Source organism: Microtus oregoni, unplaced genomic scaffold, assembly GCF_018167655.1.
Source record: "Microtus oregoni isolate MIOR12 unplaced genomic scaffold, Mior012 000016F_ref0000370, whole genome shotgun sequence".
Classification (NCBI taxonomy): Eukaryota; Metazoa; Chordata; class Mammalia; order Rodentia; family Cricetidae; genus Microtus; species Microtus oregoni.
In genome coordinates this window covers 11,334,628-11,360,965 of record NW_024543075.1, presented here as the reverse complement: position 1 = coordinate 11,360,965, position 26,338 = coordinate 11,334,628, and the positions used below count along the sequence as shown (strand labels likewise).

The 26,338-nt window shown below is 41.3% G+C and overlaps 1 protein-coding gene across 3 annotated transcripts in view; it reads left to right on the top strand.

The window, feature by feature from the left end:
- Positions 1-393: 393 nt before the first annotated feature.
- Edrf1 (erythroid differentiation regulatory factor 1) overlaps positions 394-26,338 on the top strand; it is a 37,525-nt gene continuing 11,580 nt past the window's right edge. The window contains exons 1-20 of one of the 3 annotated variants that reach the window (XM_041666829.1): positions 394-611; positions 1,525-1,733; positions 3,374-3,440; positions 4,061-4,186; positions 6,546-6,670; positions 6,909-7,065; positions 9,508-9,609; positions 9,862-9,983; positions 10,645-10,756; positions 12,776-12,923; positions 12,999-13,107; positions 13,543-13,654; positions 14,528-14,788; positions 16,883-16,954; positions 17,259-17,409; positions 20,041-20,229; positions 20,548-20,748; positions 21,670-21,888; positions 23,856-24,079; positions 26,004-26,162. In XM_041666829.1, coding sequence (XP_041522763.1) covers positions 504-611; positions 1,525-1,733; positions 3,374-3,440; positions 4,061-4,186; positions 6,546-6,670; positions 6,909-7,065; positions 9,508-9,609; positions 9,862-9,983; positions 10,645-10,756; positions 12,776-12,923; positions 12,999-13,107; positions 13,543-13,654; positions 14,528-14,788; positions 16,883-16,954; positions 17,259-17,409; positions 20,041-20,229; positions 20,548-20,748; positions 21,670-21,888; positions 23,856-24,079; positions 26,004-26,162 — 2,973 coding nt within the window. In that variant the 5' untranslated portion in view covers positions 394-503. The remainder of the gene's footprint in view (positions 612-1,524; positions 1,734-3,373; positions 3,441-4,060; positions 4,187-6,545; positions 6,671-6,908; positions 7,066-9,507; positions 9,610-9,861; positions 9,984-10,644; positions 10,757-12,775; positions 12,924-12,998; positions 13,108-13,542; positions 13,655-14,527; positions 14,789-16,882; positions 16,955-17,258; positions 17,410-20,040; positions 20,230-20,547; positions 20,749-21,669; positions 21,889-23,855; positions 24,080-26,003; positions 26,163-26,338) is intronic. The other 2 variants (XM_041666827.1, XM_041666828.1) reach the window with 2 other exon arrangements.

Below are 26,338 nucleotides of genomic sequence, written 5' to 3'. Positions count from 1 at the left end.
GCTGATCCACAGGTGGTCCCTGCTCGCGTGGAATTCGGAGACGCCCTGAGAGCGCGGACCGGCTGAGGACTGTTGCTTTGGCTTTGAGCACGCGAACCACTGAGCAGCACATCCCCTACCCAACCACAGCGACTTTGACTCAAATCCTAATAACTGTTTGCCAACAAAGGCCAGCGCAAGCGGGGGGGGGGGGGGGGGGGGGAGGAGCCCAGGCGTCGGATATCGCGAGAAGTGGACGCCCGAGTGCGTGAGAGGCGCGGGTGCCTTGCAGCTCCGGACCCGCCGCGGAGGAGGAGCTAGAACCGGGGTCTAGGCTGGACCTTTGGGGTAAATCTCGCGAGATTTAATCGCGTCACCTCGAGCCTTTCCTGTCAGCCGCCGGAAGTGCGAACTGCTGAGCATCCGAGTCTCTCGCTCTGCGCATCTCCTGTGTCTCTGGGCCCGCGTTCCTGTCGCCGACTCCGGGGCTCGCGCGTCTGGTCGTCTCCCCCGGGACGGAAAGGATGGGGGACCCCAAGGAAGCAGGAGCCGAGGCTTCGCCTCCCGGGGCGGCTACCCGAGGAGGGCTCAGCCTCCTGTCCCAGGCGGAGTCCGAGGAACCTTCTGCACAGGTGAGTCTTCGGCGGGGCACGACCTGCCAGGACCCGCCGGGCCTGGAAGGGAAATCGCGGAGCTTCTGGAGCTTTCTTCCACGGCTCCTTGACACCTCTAGTACGGAAGGAGTCAGCGGGTGTGCCTGTCGTCGGCCGTGCAGGTGTTTGCTTGCAAGACATCCAATGCAGAACATATCTGCTTCCCCACTCGGGGGTCATTGATGGCTAGGACTGGTTCCCTCCGAACGGGGGAAGAGGGACAGCGCCAGGGAGGGCCTCACCGAAATCTTAACCGATTCTTAAAAGGCGTAAAGTGATTGTCAAGCCTAACGGGGCGGCTCTAGATTAGTGAATCCAGACTGTGGGTATGCAGCGAAGACTATGGAGTTGATTTGAAATTAATGTTAGGGCGAGCTTACGAAGCAATCGCCGCATGTTTAATAAAACAGACCACGACCCAGTATCTTCCCACAGATGACCATTCTATCAAAGGCGTACAGAGGTCTTGCTCATTTTGCGGGCAGGCAGCAGGACCCAGCTGAGCGCACTTGGTTGTTGATGTTATCCTTTATGTGACTCAATGTACTGGGTAGTCATGGCTGGTGTCGAACTGCTTGTACAGACCGGTGGAGCTGGCTTTAGACCCCGGAGTGACCCTTCTGTGTCTGCCTCCACAGCGCTGGGCAGCTGCAGTATTTTAAAAAGCAGTCTGGTTGGCCTCTATCCACTTCTTAATTGATCCTTTTTAAGTTTGATGGGAAAGTGCTAGGTAAGCATAATTTAAGCTTGAGTTTGTTAAGTGCCGCAGCTGACAGGCAGCATAGGCGCCTTGGGAAGCCTGCTCTGGTGGGTTCTTGCTCTGTTTTTATGAAGGTGTGATTGTCATTCCTAGCAGGATTCATTAAAGCTCCGTTCCCCGTATGTTAATCAGGGATCAGCGTTATTTCTTGGAGGCAATGAAGTGAAAAGCCGAGCTGTGGTGAAATATTCTTCTGCCCCTCCTCGAACAGCATTTGCACGTCTCGAAGAAAAAACAGACTTGAAACTCCCACCTGCCAACTGGTTACGAGAGAGTGCCAAACTCGGGCCAGCAGGAACTACCATTCTTGGCAACAGTAAGAAAAGCAAGCCATTTTCGAGGTAAATTTTAATCGCTGTCATTTCTTTCCCTCCCTTTCAACCCCCACTTAAAGCTGCTTTCCAGTTCAATTGGAGGTGCACATTAACTTGCTCAGATTTTTTACATTTTTATTTTTTTATCATTTTTAAATTTTTTTATTGATTTTATTGAGCTATACATTTTTCTCAGCTCACCTTCCTTCGCTCAGATTTTTTTTTTTTTTTTTGGTTTTTCGAGACAGGGTTTCTCTGTGGCTTTGGAGCCTGTCCTGGAACTAGCTCTGTAGACCAGGCTGGTCTCGAACTCACAGAGATGCGCCTGCCTCTGCCTCCCGAGTACTGGGATTAAAGGTGTGCGCCACCATCGCCCGGCTCGCTCAGATATTTTTAATAAAAAATTAGAGCTGTCATTCAAATCCATGTTACAATAGGAAGATATCAGGTATATGCTTTCTTCAAGTCTGCAGCATGGTTTAACAGAGGTGCATGTTGACTACTGATAAGCTGTCTTAGCCATTTGTATATGCTTTGAACATGTGCAAATAGGGGGTAGGTGAGGAGCAAGAACTAAGCCACTGCTTAGCTTGACGTTTGGAGTTTTCATTAAATGGTGATGTAGCATTTGATAAAGCCCGAGGTTAAAAACCCCACATGCTAGGAACTCTACACCCTTGACCCACACAGGAAATTCTACTGATGGTATTTAAAGTTGAGAGTATCCTTTGGCCTTAGCTAGTGTCCACATTTTTGTAGGCTATTTGCTGTGTGTTCTTTTTCTTCCCCTGAATTATTGGACTTAAAAATACTTCATAGAATTTACATAGCAAGAACCACAAATATTAATACCCAATGAGCTAGTAGTTTAGAAATTATCCTCATGCCTCATAGGGTATAAGCTGTGTTCACGAGTTATTTATTTGTAGCCTTTTTGATCCGATAAAAAGTCTGAAAATAACCATATATTTCTGTTATTTTGAAAATGACTTAATTATATTAAATGTGGTGAGTTGATTTAAATAGTTATGTTGACTATATAAATACTATGCTGGATTGTTTTTCACCTGTATCTTTTACAACCATCTTTTAAGATAGACACTATTAAGTATTTGCACATGAGGAATCATGGTTAACCTACTTACCTAGAATAGATGGAAAATCATATAAACATATGCACTAAATGTCCTGACTCTGTCACTTACTAATGCGAAATGGTGACATCAGCTGCTTTTCAAGCTTGTAAATAACATACATGACCCTCATGTGGTGATTTGGAATGAGTTGGATGCTCACCAGTTTTTTATTTTCTCTTTATGATTGAATTGATTTTAGGTACAGTTTTTCCTTTTATTGATATTATATACTCCTAGGAGCACAAAATCATAATATATATTTCTTTGTTTTTCTTCTCCACATGTAAAAAGAATAAAGTCTTGAACTATTTTACATTGGAGAGTTTTGGGTTTATGATAATATTAATTGCTTTTCATAGTTCTTACTGTTTTATGAAGTGAGTGTATTTTTAAGGTGTGCCTTATGTACAACTGAGAAGGAAGTACTAGACACCTTGATTTCCAAGTGTGAGATGTAGCTGTGTGTGTTCCAGAAGCAGTGCAACTTGATACTCTGTTCGGCTTTCAACCTGTGACCCCTTCCTTCCATAGTTTCGGGATGGCGTATGACTTCATTGACTCAGTGGGAAATGATGTGGATGTGGTCTCTGACTCAGAAGTGAGTGTTGTTATCAAGTGTTAACTTTGGGGATATGCGGTGTTAGGTGGCATAGGGTGGGGGCATTATACCATGTTTTGTTTTACAGACTTGCTATCTACAATTCAGAAAGGCAAAGTTAACTGGTTATTAATACCTATGTTTGTTTTTAAAATACTAACTTTTTATCTCCTTTTTAAGAGGACAGAATTCCAAAAACAGTGACAGTGATAAAAAATATACTGTTGGTTGTATTTTAATAGTAATAATTGAAACATATTATGTTTGGAGTTATTCTTCATATCCTACCAGTTAAGAATTAAAAATGATATTCTAGTAGCCATTGATCTTTGATTAGTAACTTTTTTTCTGTTGGTCGGTACAACAGCGTGACCGCATGCCTCCACTTACTCCTATAAAAGGAATTCTGTTGTGAAAGTAAGTGTTGGGCTGTCACTTCCATTGACAGTGTAACTCAAGAGTTTATAAAGATCTGTCTTCCATATCATTGTAGTTCTTTTGTCAAGTCTAGTTTATGTAACCTTGAGGAAATAAGGCTTACCAAGCTTCGAGTTAAATGAAATTAACAATCCAAAAGATTTTGGTCATACTAAAAGAGCCTTTCTAAACTTTTTTTTAAGAACATAAAAAAGCTCTTGAAGATTCCCTACAGCAAGTCCCATGTGAGCATGGCTGTCCATCGCATAGGAAGGACCCTCCTATTAGATGAGCTGGATATTCAGGAGCTCTTCATGAGGTCATCTCAGGTAATTAATTTATGCAAACATCATTTAGAGAAGCGTTTCTCTTTATAGCTCAGGAGCACTGAAAGTATGACTCTGTTTTAAAGAAATACCAGAGTAGGGCTACAAGCACTTGCTGAGTCAAAGTTCCAGAATTTGTATAAAACACTGAAACATAGTAATGCAGTTCTGTAACCCCATTAATCTGGGGCTTGCTCGCTGGGCAGTGACGGGGTGGAGAATGACGAAAAACAAGCTTGGGGTACAGTGAAGAATAAGGCAGATAATGATAAAGCAGGACACCTGATAACCTCATTTGGCCTCTGCATGCATGCACATCAAACACATTCACATACATACTCACACAGACACTTTTTTTAAAAAAAAATGCTAAATTGTAAGTTTCATTAAAGATTTAAAAACAGTACGGGTTGATGTGGTTGATGATGGCACATGCCTTTAACCCCGGGGCTGAGAATGCAGAGGCAGGTGGGGGATCTCTGAGTTCAAGACCAGCTTGGCCTATGTAGAGAGTTCCACGACAGCTGGGGCTAGGGAGACCCTGTCTTTTAAGAAGAAGGGAGGGAGGGAAAGAAAAGAACAGAAAAGAATTTTTTTTTTTTAGGTGCATGTGTGCATCTGTAATCCACATGCATGCCTGGTACCCAGAGAGGCCAGAAGGTGTCTGATCCTCTGTAACTAGAGTGACAGATGTTTGTGAGCCACCATGTGGGTGCTGGTAATCCAATCTGGGTCTTCTGGAAGATTAGTCTGTGCTCTTAACCATTGAGCTATCTCACCAGCCGCCTCTTTTATTCATTTTTAAAACCAGGAAAAAAGACAAGAAAAAGGATGACATCAATTTTAAAAAAGTAGTTGTTAAATCTGTGAAATTAGGGCTGGAGAGATGGCTCAGCGGTTAAGAGCACTGACTGTTTTTCCAGAGGACCTGAGTTCAATTCCCAGCAACCACATGATGGCTCACAACCATCTGTAATGAGATCTGGTGCCCTCATCTGGCTTGCAGGCATACATGGAGGTAGACTGTTGTATACATAATAAATAAATAAAATCTTTTACAAAAGGCTTTTAAAAAAAAATCTGTAAAAAAAAAATCTGTGAAATTAAAGGAACTAATTGAAATTTTAAGGACTTTTTTAAAGTGTGTTGTAGGCATACTCTGGAAGGAAACATGCCTGTCAAAAATGCAAACAATGTTAAAGAGCCCTGTTCCTATGAATGTAACTGGTTATATTAACCAATTTCCAGCTTCTCAGACTATGGTCATAGATTTCCCCTAGGCGTTGAGGAAAGTTTTTGCTTCTCAGGGCCTGCTTTCATGTTTACATTTATTTTTCATGAACTGGTTACAAGTAGTTGATGTTTCTACCAATTTATACTGCTTTTTAAAGAATATTCTTTAAATGTTTAAAAACATGGTGTTGTTTTGTTTGAACCTAGGGTTTCATGCATGCTAGAGTAGCATTTGCCACAAGCACCCCTCTCCCCAGACAGGGTCTTGCTAATTAGCAAGGCTGGCTCCAACTTACTTTGTAGTTCACACAAGTCTTAAATTTGCAGATCACCTACTTCAGCCTCCCCAGTAGCTGGGGTGACAGACCTGCCCCCCCAGTTCTAGCTTCTTCAGTGCTTTGATAAAGAAAAGTAAGTTACAGGTGATAAGATTGATAGTAGAGGTAGTTTCCCCTTAGAAAAGAACCGAGTGTTTGTGTGTGTGTGTGAGAGAGAGAGAGAGAGAGAGAGAGAGAGAGAGAGAGAGAGCTATTACTCCTTAGTTTAATTGTTGAGTAATACATAGATATTTTGAATAAAATGTAAAAGTAGGTGCTACTTGAAGCAGCTAAGAAGGTACTACAGGAAAGGATTTCTTCCCTAGGCCTGGCTTGGAGGAGAAAGATGTGAGCTTAGGAGAGATGTGAATTGGGTGCAGGAAGATGGAAGTGTTTATAGGTACATGCTTATGCAACAGTATTCAGAAATTAATAACTAAAGACTGTCTCCTTGTAAACAAGAGTGGTGGCTGAGTTTTAGTCCATGTTTTGTCACGGTGACAGTCGACATGAAGAGATGAGGGTTATCCTGCCTGTGGGTTCAGAGGTTCCACCCTACCACAACACCATTGTTTTGAGTCTGGGGTGAGAGTCTGCTTCCCTCTTGGTGACCAAGAAGCAAAGAAAAAAAGAAGGGACCAGGGTCCCATTATCCTCTTCAAGGCCACACCTCCAGTGACCTAACTTCCTTCTACTAAGCTCTCCCTCTTAGAAGTCCTAGGAGCACCACTGGTTGTGTGCTGAGCCTTCAACACACTTCCACATCTATTACATATGTGCATATTTGTTCAGTACTGTCTCATGTTATTCAGACTGGTGATTGGACGTGGTTGAAAGAGTTTTATCAAAGACTGATCGATCAGAAGTGGCAGAGGAAGAAGAAAAGCAAAGAGCACTGGTATCAGAAGGCTATTCTTTCCAAGTTCTTATACTACAGGTACTTGACCTCTGTTTATTTTTATCTTAAGGAAATGAGATTTTGGCCTGAAATTTACTAAGCATGAAGAGGGTAAAATTAGCAGGTCAAGTTTTGCTTCTGTGGTTTTGTTAACATTTATTTTATTGTATTTCTTATAGACAGGATGTGTAATTGGTTATAGAATCTAGTTCATACAAATGGGTAGACTGTTAACATAAATATGGTGACTTTTTTTTTCTGTTTCTGATTTGACCAGCATCAATGGTGATGGAGCCGCTCAGCCTGTCCCATCTCCTGCAGAACAGCAAGAATCATCAAGTTCTGATCAATCACATGAGTCTGAAGGGGCTTCCTGGCCTGCTCCCTTTGAAATGCCTTCTTCAGTGTCTGAAGATCCCAGTGCTTCCAGTCAGGTTTGTTAGTCCTTGAATGATGATTCTTTGAAGTCACTTAGGAAAACAACCTTACAAAATAACAGGTGGCAAATAGGGTGAGGAGTATTTTATCAACTTTATCTCATAAAAAAACACTTTTAGTTTCCCACAATAGAATTTATGGGAGTTAACATGAATGGTTTGATCATTGTTATTAAGTAACCCGAAATATTTTAAAGTAGCTTACTGATTATTTTATCTAAAAAATTTGAGCACTAGTGAATGTATTTTTAACTCTAAATGTATAAGTACCTGCCGTGTTTAGATAATAGGTATGCCTATAATTTAAATTGTTTAATCTAAAATGAGGTTCCTGACATTGGCCCCACATTAATGTTATGTGAAGATTTGGAAAGGAAGAAAGAATAGACTGTTGTCCTCCTTTCATGTCCTTGCTTTCTTATTTATTTATGTGAAACATATCCCCCGGCAATGCTGAAGCATGCATGGGCAGCCCGTTTATATTGGGCCTCTTCCTCGAGGTTCCACTGAGATACGAACTCGGATCGCTGGTTTCAGAGTCCAGAATGTTAACCATTACACCTCGGGAGCTGGTGCTTCCTTATTTATTTACTTAATCGTTTTTTGAGTTTTTTTATGTTCATGAGTGTTTGCCTGCCTCTATGTCTGAGCACCATGTGTGTGCTTGGTACCTACAGAGGCCATAAGAGGGTGTTGGATCCCCTGGAATTGGAGTTACTGGCAGTTATGAACTGCCATGTTCATCCTGGAAATTGAACCAGGGTCCTCTGGAAGAGCAATCAGTAATATAAACCACTGAGCCATCTCTCCAGCCCCTAGTTATTTATTTTTAACTTACTGAGGGTACCATAGAATGAAATAACACTATATAGATGTTAAATTGTGGCATTCTATTTTTAGGGAAATACACTAAAAAGCCCAAAGAAGTAAAAGTAGAGCTTTTAACTTGGTAAATAATGTTTTTTGTCTTAGTGTGTATTTTCATGCACTGAGCATGATTCAACCAGATTAGTTCAGTCTTTACACATTATAGAGTTATAAAAAATTAACACACACTTGATTTTTATAAAAAACTAACTTGATTTTAGTTGTAGGGATTTTAAAGTAGAGAAGACTTTTCATAAAAGTACATAAATAAATTTAAGGGTTTTTTTTTTTTCCCACAAAGAGAAAATATAAAAGGAAGGAGGTACTTAGTGGTTGCATCAAGAAGGAGGGGCATATCATTCTGTATTCATTACTTTGCATGTTTTATTACATGTGGCTATATTCAACTAAAGGATTTTTTTAAAACTATTTTACAGTGGCTAAAATAATGACTTGGTAAGTTAAACACACACTGCTCTCATGGAGGATCTGAGTTCCATTCCCAGCACCCAAATTGGGTATCTCATAACTATTTTAACTCTATCTCTAGGGGAGCCATTGTCCTCCTCTGTCCTCTAGAGGACTTGCACTCACATGTACATACCCCTGTAGACTTACACATAATTCAGTAGAATAAGACAGTTTTGTGAGTTCAGCAGATGAAGACAGCATCGCTATTAAAGGTTTAAAGTAGTGTTTCCTGGTGACAGCTGCCTAATGACTGCAAAATGGATAATGTGCTGTGTTTACCCAATACCTAGGTGTTTTCGTGAGTGTTTTCCAGACTCTGAAGAGCAGAAGTGCTGGTTATAGTGGCACAGACCTTTAATCCCAGCACTCAGGACAGGCAGAGCTACAGAGAGGCCCTGTCTCAAAAAAAAAAAAAAAAAAAAAAGAAAGAGAAAGTTTCAATAAATTAAACAAATGGGAAAACATTGGATTATATAGAGAGGGAGGTAAATTTTTCTGTTGTAATGCCATTTAGAACATTTGGATTTTGGTTGATATTTTTATTTTGTTCTGGTTTTTGTTGTTTTTTAGGACAATGGTAGGAATGATGTTCAATAGACATGAATTTTCAAAAGCAAGTATATGGCAGGCAACTGGTTTTTTGTGCTAATGGGAAAGTTTTCTCTTGGTCTTTTGGGGTTTAGGAGTCTGTGAAGCTTACATAGGACATGCTCAACTGGAGACTGTTGGTATGAAGAGCGTTTTAAACTCTGACTGGGGTTCTAGGTGTTTCAGTTCAGTAGAGATGTGCTAGGCTGCCAGAGAGTGGTAATCAGTCTGATGACTTGCAAAAACCAAAAAATGAAAACTGAGTTCTTGAAAGATCTTTAATCCATCTCATTTAAGATACGAATATGATTAGCTTGCAGCATCTGTGGGAAATCAAAGCTAAAGAGAGCCACACCCCATGAGTGATGAGCAAGCACCGTGCATTCATTGCACTGGCTAACTCACACAGGTAGATTGGGGTTTGTGTTCTGGTTGGTGGGTGATACTCTAAGCATAGGTCAACTTTAAGAAGTGTTGGCAGCACAGTCACTCCTTATCTTGCACTTTCCACAGGGCAGGGAGCCTCTTGAGCCCTCATGCATAGTGGGCCATGTGGCCTCAGCACCCAAAGAGCAAAACCTTACTACTTTGTTCAATGACGGGGAGAACAGTCAGGTATGCTTTCCATGTGTCCACTGAGACGACTAGTCCCCAGTCCACTCCATCACTTGAAACTAGTCTCAGTTGGAACTGATAAGGAATAACACCACTTGGTCCTCAGAATTGCTTTGTAAACATCTCTCTGTCTTACAGCTCTTGGGAACTGACTTTGTCTCCTTTGCCTCTTCTCCTTTCCTAGTGTTTCTTTGGATCATGGGGGGAAACTGAATCTCTTGTTATTATAATCTTTCCTATTTTAAATTAAAGGGTCTTAAAAATGATTTCGTCCGGAATATTCTGTGGACTTTTGAAGATATCCATATGCTGGTTGGTTCTAACATGCCTATATTTGGTGGTGGCAGATATCCAGCAGTTAGCTTACGTCTCAGGTAAACCACCTTATGCCCCTTGTACTTTTCTTTAGATAAGCTCTCCTCTGACTCTTGGGTTGGCCTCCTCTTTCTCATTTTTTCCTCCTATCAATGGAAATTGCCACAGTAAGAAAGGAAGCACTGCCAGCAAATGCTGACTGCCCCGTAAACAACTGTTCATTCTGGTTCTGATTGAAAGTCCAGGCCAGACATCTGAGGAACCGGCCTAGTCTTATGTTTGAGTCTACAGCCAGTCAAAATACAAGAGTTGATAATTGCTTGAGGTGGTTAGCCAGCTTCCTCTAACATAGTTGTGAACACTTTCTTAATGTTCCATGCACATTAGTCAGTGTCAGTTCTGACTTGTGTGTTGTCATGTGTCTGTTTCTTTGTGATGTGTGATGCACACAGGGAGCTCACGGCCATGTCATCATACTGCTTTCTGTTTGTACTGAGAGCCTAGCAGTGTGTTAGAAAAACCAAAGGTTTTGGAAAGATTTTAGGCATAATGTGACTATTGAACTATGTGTGTCTGGATCTTCTGATCAGAAAGAGTATGTATGACAGTTTCCATCTAGGGAGGATCGAATAAGGTTTTTAAATGGGAAAACACATCTAAGATGATTGATTATGGGGTGTTTTAATTAAGCCAGATAACATTAGAAATGTCTATTTTCAGGGATAACAACAAACCAATTAATGTCTTAACTGGAATTGACTATTGGTTGGACAACTTGATCTGCAATGTACCAGAGCTTGTGATGTGCTTCCACGTAAATGGGATTGTACAGGTAAGACACAGAGTGACTCTGCTATCTCTCAGATGTAGGTTGGTGCAGAGAGAACTTCACCACAGTTTTTAGGGCCCTGAATATTAAGGAGTGTCTTTGGCAAGGAAGATACCTGTGTATGAATAAACTGAAATTTCAGTGTTTTCATGGTTAAGTTGGTAAGAGCAGAATTTTATATGTTTCAGGAGTGTTATTACAAGTAATTTTTGGGAAGATCATAAATACCGCTCCACAGTGATTTACTCAGAGTGTACAGTGGACACATTTCTTTGTTATGTAAGGATCTCCTTGGTTTATACAAAACTTTAGGAATTGCCACAGTAATAACTGCATCTGGCGGATACTGTGCCTTCCATCATCATAGCCCAACCAGGGCTATATGTCAAAGTCACCTAAGGATTTTTAAACAGCTGTATGTGTTTTGGATGCAAGTGTTTCTAGGACTAGGACCTGTGAACCAACTTTCTTTTCAATTAGCTTTGTAAGCCAGGCAGCAGTGGCGCATGCCTTTAATCCCAGCACTTGGGAGGCAGAGGCAGATGGATTTCTGAGTTCAAGGCCAGCCTGGTCTACAAGAGCTAGTTCCAGGACAAGCACCAAAGCTACAGTGAAACCCTGTCTTCAACCCCCCCCCCAACAAAAAAAAAAAAAAGCTTTTTGCACAATTCTAATTTGCAGCCTTGGTGGGGAACCACTGTAGGCCATGAACCAAAAATGACAGTGACAACTGTAGTGAGGTGTTCACAGCAGGCATAGGGGAGAAAGGAGGAAAGTGTTAGTGATAGGGATAAAGTAGAGAGACTCTCGGGTCTAGTACAGCGGTACAGTTCACTGACATGGGATATTGATTTGTTTCAGAATGAGAAAATCATAGACATGTCTAATCAGTGTTTTCAAGGTGTACTTGCTAGGGATGCTGGGACTGGAGAAAATTTGGCACTTGATCTGGATAGGTGCTGATTGATTTTTTTTTTTTTTTTTTACCAAGAACTCTATTAAAGCCACACATTGGAGTTCCCACACACAAGTGAAATTGAGGGGGATAGCTCAGTGTGAAATGCTGGAGGGGGAGATAACCATATTGAAGACTATAGATGAGTGTAAGAGAATGAGACACAACCTTGTTTGATGTTAGGAATATCTAGTCTTATATATATATATATCTCAGAAGATGTGCTAAGAGGTGGTTAGGGCACTCTGCACAGAACACAAACTGGAAAAACATGGGGGGCTGGAGAGATGGCTCAGTGGTTAAGAGCATTGCCTGCTCTTCCAAAGGTCCTGAGTTCAATTCCCGGCAACCACATGGTGGCTCACAACCATCTGTAATGACGTCTGATGCCCTCTTCTGGCCTGCAGACATACACACAGACAAAATATTGTATACATAATAATAAATAAATATATTAAAAAAAAAAGAAAAAAAGAAAAACATGGGGGTACTTTAAAGGTAGTAGTAGTTGACTGGGTTTTAGTTCAGAATAGCGGAGTACTTGCCTAAGATGTGAGGTTCCTTAGCATTATTCCCAGCAGTGCAAGAAATAGCACTAGTAGTATCCATAAACCTTTCCTCCTCTTGCCACTTCTGCCCTCTGTGCTCCATCTCTGCAAAGGAAAAATCTGCAGGCCCAGGGAAACATCTGTAGACGCTTGTGTCTGAAGAAAGAAAGGGGCCAGAAATATGTGTTTCTTTTTGTTTTTTCCAGTTTGCTAGATAAAGTCCACCTTCATTTATCTTCCTACTGCAAACATCGGGTGGAGAAGTGTTCTGTCTGTGCTGTGATAGAAAAGAAATTAGACAGGGCCTTGCCTGAGTCAGTAGATCAGAAGTCATTCTTAGAAAATGGGTAAAGGAAGGTCCTCAGCTCTCTTTGCCATTTGAAACAGGAAAAGATTGAAAAACACTGATTTAAATTATGTGCTACATAGGTTTCTACTTGAGACTTACGTATTTGTCTTTAATAGTAAGTAGCTACACTCTCAGGGTTTTCTAAACTGCCTTTGATTTGTGCTTTACAGAAATATGAAATGATAAAGACAGAAGAAATCCCCAATTTGGAAAACTCTAATTTTTCCACTAAAGTCATAAAAGACATTGCACAAAATATTTTGTCATTTCTAAAATCTAATTGTACTAAAGAAGGCCATACCTACTGGCTCTTTAAAGGTAAGTTAGTGCTTGAATGGACAGTAGTGATTTGTATGAGGGCTGTAACTTAAGGTGGATTGTTTTCCTTTTCAGCTAGCGGCAGTGATATTGTGAAGCTCTATGACCTCACGACTCTGTGTGAAGAAACTGAAGACAAGTACCAGAACCCGTTCACAATGCCAGTGGCCATCCTCTTATACAAGTGAGTGCTTGTAGAACTGGCACATCAGCACAGCTTGTGGCACTTGGGAGGCTGAGGGAGAAGCATCACCAGTTCAAGGCCCACCTGGGCTATATAACAAGACCTTGTCTAAAAACTAAAGTTTAAGATAAGGAGTAGTCTCACTATCCATGCCATGGCTTCTAAGTACTTTTAAAGGTTTACATAGTGAAAAAGAATACATCTTAGCATGGGGCTAGCTTGGGGGTTGGAGCATATGGGCAAAGAAATACGCACAGGCACATTTATACCAAATAATGCTCATCTTTGGTGTGAAAGCTCAGTTGTGGCAGGTGGTCAAGATGCAACAGTGTGTCTTTGTACCAGTCGTTCTGTTATCCTTCAACAGGATGAACCTCCATTCAGTCCTGCAGGAAAAGCTAAGTGGATAGTGAAGCTGACATGCTTTTCTTTCAGGGTTGCTTGTAACATGATGATGAAGAAAAATCAAAATAAAAAACACTATGGGACTATTAGAACATTGCTTCTCAACTGTGTTAAGTTGCTGGACAAAAGCAGACATCCTCAAGTAAGATTGTCATGCCTGATGAGTAAGCCATTATTGGCATTCTGATAGAGCAATGTTGGGGTGGAACCTAGTCACATTGTTTCTCTGTACTGTGTACCTCTAACTGCATGGAGCTGAACAATATGGATGTGCTTAATCTGAATTGAGGCATCTGTCAGTGTAAAATGCACGCTGAAGTTTAAGAGAAAGTTGTGTGTTGAACATTTGGTAGATATGTAATTAAATGTGTTAAATTGCTTATTAGATTTCACATCTTCAATACAACTACTGGAAGATTTAAAATTCTGTGTGTGGCTCCTGTCAACATTCCTTTTGGACAGCTCTGTTTAGTGACAAGCACTCGTAATCCTAGTAGAGTATGCATTTTTCCTCTGCTTTCTCACAATTAGGTCTTTAAAGGGATTTACTACAGAAGTGAGACGTCATCATTTGTTAAGAGTAAGGGAGGCTCACGCTCCATACTTAGATTTTCCCTTTTGCATATCTTAAGTTTCTCCCTTACAGCCATAGATTATATGGTAACAGTTGTCCAGCAAAGATTGAACGGTCACAGCTTATAAAGAGACACTCTGATTTTTCACTTGGGATGAGATGGAATTTGCTAGTGTTCTACTTAAAATGCTTTACACATGAAAGCTTGTCTCCAGTTGAGCAGGAGAACTCAGAGTACACGAATTTCTAAAAGGAAGGAAATAGTCCGTCTGGGTTTCACAGAGCACACCTAGAATATTGTAGCTTTGAATTGGGAACTATGCTTTGTGTAGTACTTGTGGTGAAAACAACTTATTTTTAGACTTCCCCCTAAGACTTTTAGTGTGGTGAGGCAGCTTCAGTCTTCACATCTCTTTCTTTCTTCCTTCCTTTTTTTGTAAGATTATTGCTTCAGCCAACTACATGCTTTCAGAACTTTTCCAGTTGGATGAGCCTAAAAAAGAAGAAAGTTCAGACTCCCCTTTAAATGAGAATTCTGATGAAAGCTACAGTGAAGAGGAAGAAGAGATGCCCGATAGTGATGAAAACGGCACCTACAGCACCAGTTCTGACCCGGCAGATGATAACAAGGCAGTGGCTATAATTAAGTCTGTTGGAGAGCTGTCAGTACCAGAAAAATACAAGTCAATTCATCAAATCAGAGTAAGCATGCTTTATTTCTATTTATGTTGCTAGCCTTGCAAAACGTGGCATTATAACTTTATAACTTGACTTTAGGAACCGCACGAGAGTAAAGTTACCTGGGATAACTGAGCCACGTTATGTAAGGCCATGGTGAGCAAATGTGCTAGCCAGGCAACTGTATTTCACTTTTTATGTAGGGGTTTTCCTTTCCTGCGATCAGTGCATAACATTGTCCTCTCTCTCTCTCTCTCTTTTTTTTTTTTTTTTTTTTTTTTTTTTTTTAATTTTCGAGACGGGGTTTCTCCGTAGCTTTTGGTTCCTGTCCTGGAACTAGCTCTTGTAGATCACGCTGGCCTTGAACTCACAGAGATCCACCTGCCTCTGCCTCCCGAGTGCTGGGATTAAGGGCATGCGCCACCGCCGCCGGGTGCATTGTCCTCTCTTTACCAGGGCATTTCTGTCTAGCATTTGAGTTGCTGGTGAGTACAGCTTGTTGGGTGAGCATAGAATCAGAATTGAGAAGAGAATGGCACTGTGGTCCCCATGTAGAGAGGACTGGTGAATTACCCATGTGTTACAGAAGAAAATGCTTGTTCCTGTGGTCTTTGCTGTGGTTGGGGCCAAGTGGACCTTAACAACTCGTTCTCTTTAGGTCTGTATCTTGGCATGAGTAATAATGACTATCCTACCGTTCACCTGTTGGCAACAGTGGACTTGCCTATATACTACTCCCTATATTTGGGTACAGGTCAGCACATAAGACCTGGCTGTTCACTGAACTGAAATACACTCGTGTTTATAAGTAGTCTTTTTATTTAAGCTTGGAGTTTAGCGTTGAGATGGGAACTGTATATCCAAGTAAACTTTTGAAAACATAGCTTTCTTTTACCCTAAATCATTGCCTGATTTTTCTGACCTGCTTTCTTTATTCCCCCCTTTTCTTTTCTGTAAAGAAAAGCATCAGAGTCACCCAAAATCCTATGCTGTTGCTTCTACTTAGAACATGTTTTTTCTGGTGGTTTTTTTTTTCATGGCTGCCTTTTTCTAGGCTTATGTCTTGGCCAAAATAATCTTATCTCCTTCAGGAGACCTTCCCTGACCGCTCCGGCCAAATCATGCTGTTTTATCACTCTCATAACCTGTCTATATCTGATATCCATGTGCTGTGTTTCCTCTCTTCACGAGAGTGTAAGCTTCCATCTAGGACATATAATGTGTGCTTACAAATGAGTCATTACCTGTCTGTCTAAATCTCAGTTCACATTCAGCTTGAGCTTATCTCTCTAGTTAAGTCAGTGGTTAACTGCACTTTAATGTGTGTTGGGGAAACTGCACTATTACAGAATCATGGACTGCTGGGACAGTTGGATGATTTAAGGGTGGCATGAGGTAATAACATCCTCTGATTTTACAGAAAATGTTCTATACCACCGTCTGAGGCACACAAAGTGTTCAGTCATCTTCATGGGAACGTGCCTTAGCTTTTCCTGGCCTGTGATGAATGACCTGGTAGAGTGTGGGCTCCTAGGTTCCCAATTCTCCATTTACCCACTCTGCCCTCTGATAAAACCCTCAGTCTTCTGAGTGGGGTGTCCTGTGAAAGCTGGTGATTGAAGCCTCCCGGGAGCTAGCCAGATGAAATGGCCTTGCGTTTAATGTTACTTGGTGTGGTTGGAAGCTGTTTCTTGGTTCTGTTCTTTAATTAAGTGGATCAGTTAAGAAAGGGCTTGGCTGAAGGGTGGTACTTGTTAGCCTACTACCAGACCATAGCATTACTGACAGTGCTGCTCTCTGTGCTGATGGGAGTAAGCTGACCTACTGCTTTGGTGTGTGTTTATCTAAAGCTTTACTACTCTTGAACTTTCTTATCAAATAGAAGTCTTTTTAGAATTTTAAGTGTTGGTCTTCACGGACGCTGGAAAGTCTTTTGTTGAGCATGATTTGAAACAGTACCAATAACATTCACATCAGATACCTACATCACCAACCTGAATACAAAGCATGTTTCTAAGTTCCTGCTCTGCAGAGTTTGAATAATTTGGGGGAAATAAGAGTCAGCTGGTTTGCTGTAATAGTAACATGCTGGTAACTTGTCAATGTTTGTCTCTGAAGCCCAGTTGTGCGTTTCCTGTTTGCCACGACACGGAAGAGCGCTGTCGACTCGTCCTTAGCTATGTGCTGGAGGTAAGTCTAGGTTTGCTCCTCATTGATCAGCAGTCTGCTTATTTGCAAGTAGCACATGTTTTTTGGTGTTTAAATGTTCTGAATGATGCCCTGCTCTGGTTTTATTTCTTTAACTTAAGTGAAAATTTCGTCAGTTTTCTCCCGTCAGGTTGCAAGTAGTCCCAAGTCTCTTGAGATAGAAATTCTGCTGCGTATTTAGGTTTTCTTTTACTATTGGTAAATGGAATATATATATATATAGCAAATGGTTTTCTTTTTAAGAAGGGAATAAAAGTGTGTGTTTGTATGTTTTTATTTTTTAAAGGGTTTAAAATCTGTAGATAGCAGCATCAAAAAAGAAAGTGACCTTCCAGCAGCTGATCCCAGCACTCCCATCCCCTTAAAATATGAAGATGAATCCACAAGGGGTGGTCCAGAGGGGCTGGAGAAGCAGATGGCCTTATTCCTGGACAAAAGTGAGTTGACTGCTTTGCAGAGTAACTGCTGTCCTGTGACTAAGAAGGCTCCTGTCAAGGCACTTACTAGAATGACTTGAGAAGAAGGAAGCCAGGGAAATGGAAAGTCAGGGTAGCCTTTTCTTGAAAGATAATTTTGAGATTCTGTGGACTTTTCTAGTTTTCTAAGGAACCCACCTCTTCCTGTTAGCCTTGGGAAGCCTGCCCAACAGGTTTTTAGGGAGTTGCTGCCTGGTAAATATGTGGGGTAGTTCAAGAGCAACGAATTAAAATCCAGACCATTCGCTTAAAACTTTGGCTCCGGAGGACACCTTGTTTACTCAGTTGAACTGCCTCTTCTTTCTCAAACTGCAAACATTGACAGCTGCTTCTTTAGAGGCTCTAGAAGATGTAAGTTACTAATGTGGTGACACATGCCAGGAGAGCAGAAGCAGGCAGAACTCTGATTTTGAGGCTAGCCTGGTCTACAAAGTAAGTTCCAGGACAGCCAGGGCTCTGACACCAAGAAACCCTGTCTCAGAAGAAAAAAGATAATGTGCTTAGAGCTGGATACATGATGAGCACATGCAAGAGATGGCTGCTATTGTGCCATTGTTGATGGCTAGAAATAGCAATCTTGTTTCTTAATATAAGTTGTATTTCCTTTTCTACTTACACTGTTAAGTAGTTCCAGTTTGGGTTTTTTGTTTAGTTTCTTGAGTTGTATGGGTGTTTACTGGTATGAGTGTCAGTGCATTACATGCATGTAGTACCCACAGAAGCCAGAAGAAGGCACTGGATTCTCCATAACTGGAGTTACAGATGGTGTTAGCCACCCTTGTGGGTGTGGGGAATAGAGCCCAGGTCTTTTGGAAGAGCAGCCAGTGGTCCTAACTGCTGAACCATCATACCTCCATCCCCCTAGTTCCAGGTTTTGGTATTTTTTTTTAATAATTTAAAAGTCTGTTTATTTGAAGTAATAAAAAAATGTAGAAGTGACAAGGGTAGAGGGGACAGATTTCTTTCTCTAGTAGTACTTATGTGGTACTTCTTGTATGCCAGGCTCATCCTCCATTCACAGAGAAATGTACCGGGACTTACTGTTGCTGTCTAAAATAGCTCTTCTTGTTCCTCTCTCCTATTGAGAAACCCTGCTCCAATGCAGGTTTGATGGCCCCATTGTAGTCTGTCACTTGGGAGGCTGAGGCAAGATTGCTGCAAGTTCAGGGCCAGCTTAGGCTACAGAGTGAGACTCCCAAGATAAGGGAATAAGAAAGGAAGAAAAGTAAAAGTAAGTCTTGCTCACACTAACATTGTCCAGTCTGCTGTCCTTGTCACCAGTGTGTCTTATGAGTGTGTCCTAAACCCAGGTTTATTCCTCTTCTCCTATGTTAAAGAGCTGTGAACATACACAGTGTGAGCAAGACCTTCATTGTTCTCTGATCTCCTCACAGTGCCTTGTATGCAAAGAATGCTATGGCAGGGCTGGAGAGATGGGTCAGAGGTTAAGAGCACTGACTGCTCTTCCAGAGGTCCTGAGTTCAATTCCCAGCAATCACATGGTGGCTCACAGACATCTGTAATGAGATCTGGCACCCTCTTCTGGCCAGCAAGCACACAGACAGACAGAGCACTGTATACATAATAAATCAATCAATCTTAAAAAAAAAAAATAAAAGAAGAATGCTATGGCTGCAGAGGAAAAAGATATAGAAACAGTCCAGGCCATCATAGTACATAGCAACAAATATCTTGAAAACGTATGTGTGACATTAATAAAAAAAATCCCAAAAAACAAAAAAGAAAAATTAAGCTATGGGCTGGGGGTGTTCTTTGTTCCACCATATTTTTATCTTATCAGCATAGTTAGACTTGAGTATTCTGGTGCACTGTATGTTAACAATGTAGTCCTTTAACTTTATCACTATTTCTGTTTCTGGTAATATGGTTGGTATAAAAATGATCATGTATAGAATGTATAAATGATCATGTATATAAAATATGATAAGTGTTTGAGTAAAATGATCGTGAATAGAAGGTAATAGGACTGGCTGGACTGCTTTGGGTTTTAGTTTGTGTTGTGGTTTTGTTAGTGTTGGGGTCACCATTCTCTATCCCAAGCTGGCCTCAAACTTAGGCTCCTGAGTGCTAGAGTTAGAAATGAGTCATTATATCTAGCAGTTTCAGTGTTCTTGATAGAGGAAATGTAAAGTGCAGTGGGGAGTTGGGGAGAGCAAGCATCTTTGCAGGCAACAGGTAGGAAGTGGCTTTGGCTGATGGGTGTTGACTGGGAAGAATACTCTAAAACAGTATGTGAGCTCAGAGGCATAGAGAAACTAGTCTGATGTCTGAGGTTAAGACTGCTTTACAATGTATGCTGTTTGGTAGTTTGATGCAGAAATTAGCGACAGCTGGCAGGAGTCACTTGGGAATTGAAAGTGGCAGTGACCAACAGCACGGAAGCTGAAACCCTGAAGAAGCACGAGTGCTGTGGCACTGCTGCTTTCTCTACTGCCATAAGTAGGAAAGCCTAGTGTCACCAGTCTCGGCCTGCCAGTAGTGCCCGAGTCGGGAGGGTTTCACCTGGCAGGTTAGTTTTTCTTTTATTGAAACTTAGATTCAGACAGAATGTGATGTTTCTCCCTATTGCAGTGGGCTCCCTTCAAAAGGGCAATTGTTCTAGGCAGTCTGGAATGACCCCTGGTTCTTGGCAACATAAAATGAAACTTCAGCTGATTCTCAAGTCATCAAAGGCCTACTATATTTTGTCCGATGCTGCCATGAGTCTTCAGAAGTACGGAAGAGCATTGAGATACATTAAGCTAGCTCTGCAGAGCCATGGTAAGATACCCTGACTATGTCCAGAAGGCCTTGGAGGGAGGGAGACATCTGATTGATAGTGAACCTTCATTTCTGTGCTTAAAAATTTAATTTTAAAGCAACACCTTCTAGCATGTCTTTTTTTTTTTTTTTTTTTTTTTTTTTTTTGGCACGGTGTTGTAACATCTCCTTGGTGTAAAGTGTTCAAAGCCCTGTGTCACCTGATGTGGACAGTGACAGTCAGGCAAAGAGCTTTAGCTGATGACAGTCTCTTCGTGTCTGTCATGAGTATCAATTCTAATGTCCTTGTGGCTCTCCTTCTCACCATTGTTCAAATAGATACTTACTGCTGCCTCTGCACCAACATGCTTTCTGAAGTACTGCTGTTTCTTTCTCAATATCTGACACTCTGCGGTGACATCCAACTCATGCTGGCCCAGAACGCAAATAACAGAGCAGCACACCTTGAGGAGTTTAATTACCAGACAAAAGAAGACCAGGAGATCCTCCATAGTCTTCACAGAGAGTCCAGCTGCCAAGGTATGCCGACACCTCCCTTGGTCACAGTGGAATTATCTGCTCCCTCATGCCTATTTAAGTATGCTCCAAAAGTGCTTTTTGGTTAACTATTTTATGTCATTTTCAAATTTTAAAATTGAGCATGACTGGGTCTGGTGATAATACGTCTTTAATCTGTTTAATCCCAGCATGGGGAGATAGGCAGGCAGATCTTTGTGAGTTTGAGGTCAGCCTGGTTTACATAGTGAATTCCAGGCCAGCCAGGAATACATAGTAAGACCGTGTCTCCAAAAAAACAAAAATAAATTGAGTATGGTCCTGTGTGTTTATATTAAATAATTTTCAAATATTTTACAATTATTAATTAAAGCTAACTAAGGTTTGAATATGGTTGTGTTTCCTTCATGCACTCTTGGTAAGGTTTTCATGGATATACATCTAGGGTACTTGTCAGAAAGAAGAAATGGTTGGTGGAAGTGGGTTAAGTACACTCTAGATGAGCCCAGTAGCTAAGAGAAAGTTACCTCATAGCCATATGCTTTTATCATCTGTTCTAAAGGGAGATAGTGATTTAACCACAGGAACAACTCAGCTCACAGCATCCATGTGAACACACTGCACTGTGGTGTAAGTGTCAGTATTGGGTCTGCATTACAGCTAGCACAGAATACTAGACGACAGAGATGTATCATGGGAAAATCTGAGTGGTAAGAAATATTTGGTATTTATAGACAGAAAAAAATGTTTTTAATCAAACATGAGTGTTCTGGGAAAATACTATTTTATTAATAGACATTTTTACTATGACATTTAAGGTTTTTGTTGTATTGATGGAATGTATACTATATTGCACTTCTTTCTTTTTGACTTAAAATGTCAGATACCATAGGTATTAAGGAGGAAGGGCTCATAACATGACCTGTTTTTTCTTTTTCTTTTAAGGATTTGCATGGGCAACAGATCTCTCTACAGACTTAGAAAGTCAACTTACAGTTAGTTGTAAATGTTATGAGGCTGCTAATGAAATCTTGCAATTTAGTGACTTAAAAAGTCAGAATCCTGAACACTATGTACAAGTGTTGAAGAGAATGGGCAACATTAGAAATGAAATCGGTGTGTTTTACATGAATCAGGCTGCTGCACTGCAGGGTGAGCGAGTAGGTAAGTGTCTATGTCCTCTTTGATCCCCGTCGTACTGTTTGTGGGTGGAGCAAAGAACTGGCACCTGAGGGGGTGTGACTATAAGGTTCTCTTCTGAGAACCTTAAGAAATAAAATTAGAGAAAACATTAATTCCCCTTGGGGTTCATTCTTCCCAGTATCTTCATTCTAACTTCTATACTTGAGACCGGTCACTTAGAAACAGCTTGAACAGCCAGTTATGTGCCAGGTTCTGTATTGCATGTGCATCTGGCCCCTCTTCCACTTGGAAATCTGCGATAATGCAGATAGCTGGGAAATGTGGTAAAGGTTACTTGCAGTGCAGTGGAAGTGGAAACTGTCCCAGTTGTAGAGGATTTGAAGACTTTGGGAATGATGATACAGTTGGGTCGGTAGTCCCTTAGAAGAACCTCTGGTGCAAGTATGAGGAAGGGAAGGCTCTGGAGATTGTGCAGGGCACAGGAGCCTGGGGCAAAAAGTCCACAGTAGCAGCAGGAGGCCACATGTGAATTAAGGAAGCAGTTGGTAGAGGTTCAGGCTGCACTGAATTGGTTTGTGACATCAGTGAATGTAGAAAGATCTAATGGAGGTAGTTGATTATAAATGTGCTGAGAGCTATAATGGCTTGGTGCTACTCAGATCGAGAAGCATCCCCATAGGGTGTTAATTGTAGCCACTAGAGGGGCTGTTTGTGGAAAGGCCAGGTGCTGTGAAAAAAGGGGTTAGGAAGAGCCAAGCTGTAACTGAGGGCCACAGATAAACTGAACACATTTCTTTGCCTGCTCAGTTGTGAACTACACTTGGCCTGGGGGTTCAGCGGTTAAGAGTACTGGTTGCTCTTCCGGAGGACATGGGTTCAATTCCCAGCACCCTTACATGGCAACTTATAACTGTCTGTAACTTTAGTCCCAGGGTATCTGATAACCTTCACATCAATGCACATAAAATAAAAAAAATAAATAAATATATTATTTTTTTTAAAAAAAAATTGCTCTAAAGAGGTCATTGTTAGTGGGAGGCTGTCTTAGGTTTCTATTAACACCAACACCATTATCAAAAAGCAAGTTGGTAGGAAAGGGTTTATTTGACTTACACTTCAACATTGCTGTTAATCACTGAAGGAAGTCAGGACAGGAACTCAAACAAGGCTAGAACTTGGAGGCAGGAGCTGATACAGAGGCCATGGAGTAGAGCTGCTTACTGACTTGTTCCTCATGACTTGCTCAGACTGCTTTCTTATAGAACCCAGAACCAGCATCCCAGGAAGAGCTTCACCCACCTTGATCACTAAATGAGAAAATGCTTTACTGCTGCCTCTCATGGAGGCATTTCCTAAACCGAGACCCCTTCCTTTCTGTTGACTCTAGCTTGTGTCAAGTTGACACACAAAACCAGCCAGGACAGAGACCTGAGTGCTTAAGGAACATTTGGAATCTGTCAGTGGGAGAGCATGAGTAGGGTATAGTCAGACTCTAGAATTAGATAAAGCATAGACTATAGCCTCTTAAAACTCCATGGAACTATGATTGTGTTTAACACTTTCTCATAATGTGCTTTGCTCGGTTGGTTGTCTTGGTTGGTTTGAATCTCAGCCAGTATTGAGAGTGGCTGCTAAGTACCTGAGGTGGTGCCTGAAGACGCAAGGTCAAGGTTCTTCTCTTGGCTTTCAGACAGCCACTTTCTGACTGTGTTCTCATGAGGCCCTTTCTCTGTTAGAGCTTTGCTGTCTTTTTCCCTTCTTACAGGGATCAGTCATATTGGATCAGTACCTCACTCTTTAATGACTTCACTTGGCCTTAATAACTTTTCAAAGACCTGATTCTAAGTAGAGTCACATTGTAAGCTAGTGGGAGTCAGTGCTTCACCCGAATGACTCAGGTGACAGGCATCAGAGAGAGTGCTGCAGTTGACCCCATTGGTCACACTGATGTCTCCTTATGCAATTGTTTTCTTTCTTTCTTTGTGAAGTGAGCAAATCTGTGTCTGCTGCAGAGCAACAATTGTGGAAAAAAAGCTTTTCTTGTTTTGAAAAGGGGATTCACAACTTTGAGTCGATTGACGATGCTACAAATGCTGCCCTTCTGCTGTGCAACACAGGAAGACTCATGCGGGTCTGTGCACAGGCGCACTGTGGTGCAGAGGATGAGTTCAAACGGGAGTTCTCTCCAGAAGAGGGCTTGTATTACAGCAAGGTAAGGCCTTTACGTTGGGCCTCACCTACTCACTGTCATCCTTCTAAACTTGACTTTTTCTTCACTGAGTAAAACTAAATGAGAGTACAACATTGTGATGGCAAAGGAGTGGGCAGCTCATAGGAACAGTAAGGTGTTAGTACCGAGGATGGCATATGGAATTACTAGGAAAGATGCTTCAGTAAGTGGTGTTGAAGCAACTGGAGTAAATGTTGAGTGTACCGAAGATTGGCATGGAGAGAGTGAAACTGGGAAAGTACCAGAAGATACAGGTGAGGACTGTGTGTCCTGTCCAGTATGGGAGATAGAGATGTGCATCAGAGAGTAGAAGTAGAAGCAAGTCTCACAGTAATGATCAGACACATGTCACAGGTGAGTACATCCTTTAAGGTGTGAAGAAAAGTTAAAAGAAACTTGAATATGAAAATGGGCAAGTAACCTTTTAAAGTAAATGGCTTTTAAAAATATTTTAAATGTTTTTTAAAATCTAAAAATTTTATTTGATATTACATTTAAAAATTGAACCTGTTTGGGCTGGAGAGATGGCTTCCTGAGTTCAATTCCCAGCAACCGCATGGTGGCTCACAACCATCTGTAATGAGATCTGTGCCCTCTTCTGGCCTGCAGGCAGAGTACTGAGAATACTGTATACATAATAAATAAATAAATCTTTAAAAAAAAAAAATTGAACCTGTTGCTGGGCGGTAGTGGCACACGCCTTTAATCCCAGCACTCGGGGCAGAGACAGGCGGATCTCTGTGAGTTTGAGGCCAGCCTGGGCTTCAAGAGCTAGTTCCAGGACAGGAACCAAAGCTACACAGAGAAACCCTGTCTCGAACAACAAACAAACAAATTGAACCTGGCACTGAAGAGATGGCTCAGCAATTGAAAATGCTTGATATTCTTACCAGAGGACCAGCGTTCAAGTCCCATGTTGGGCAGTTGTGAGCTGCCCCGCTCCAACTTCTGAGGATCCAGTGCTCTCTCCTGGCCTTCCGTGTTCCCACATACATGCAGCAGACATAAAAACAAGTAAACAATCAGTCTAAGGAATAACTCTGAGCCACTTGCTGCACTCATGTGACCCCAACACCTAGTTTACTGAGGCAGGAGGATTGTAGGCTACCTCGCAGGGGGAGGGGTTGAGTTTATTTACCACGTTTTCCTACAATGCTAGAAAGAGTACAAGAAAGGAGCCTGTGTGGCTCTGGAGGTAAGGGCACTTGACACCAAGCCTGATGACCTGAGTTCAGACCTCAAAACTCACGTGGTCAAAGGAGAGAACCATCTTCCACAGGTTATCTTTGAGTTTAAAACATGCATGTGTCTACACAGTAAGTAAATAAAAACAAACATTATAAAAAAGCATGAGCACTTAAATTATTAGCTGTTTAGAAACTTTAAACACTCATGAAAAATGTTCCTGGCAAAGTACATTTTAAAATGGAAGTGACTTTTAAAAAAAAAATTTGTGTGTCTGCAACATTTAACAAACACCTGAAATGTAGCAAGTATCACTTGGTGAAGAGGTTTAGTGTGACTGTTGTAAGAATACTGTGGCCAGGTATTTGAAGATGAGGGTGAGCAAATTAATTTTTACAGTAAAATAGTTTTTGTAGTTTACTAGTTATACAAACTTTCCTTCGGTGTGAAAAAAAAAAAAAAGTAAAGTACATCCTCCTGCAGCAGCCTGTGTCAGAAGTTAGTACCAAGGACAGGCCCTGTAGTGGAATTCTGTCTGTTTCAGAGACAGCACTTTGCTAAAATACTTGGATTGCTTCTCTTCTCCCTTCTTGATGATACCATCCTTTTGTTAATTCTCCTAGATTAAATTGATGTCCAAGTGGTCTGAAGCATGTTTCATTTCACTGTGTTCTTTGCACATTTTTACCAGAGTCCTAATTTCTCCTTTCCCACTTCACAGGCTGTCGATTACTATTTGAAAGCTCTGAGGTCATTGGGTACGAGAGACATGCATCCAGTTGTTTGGGATTCTGTGAACTGGGAATTGTCCACTACATACTTTACCATGGCAACTTTACAGCAAGATTATGCTCCGTTGTCTAGAAAAGCTCAGGAGCAGGTGATAAGATTTCCTGGATTTTTAAATTTGTGTCAGTATTGCTTACTCCTTTATTTAATATTGTACATCAGTCATCTTTTCTTTAGTAGGCAATATTAATTATTTATTAGTTTTTCAAGACAGAGTTTCTCTGTGTAACAGCTCTGGCTGTCTTAGAACTTGCTTTGTAGACCAGA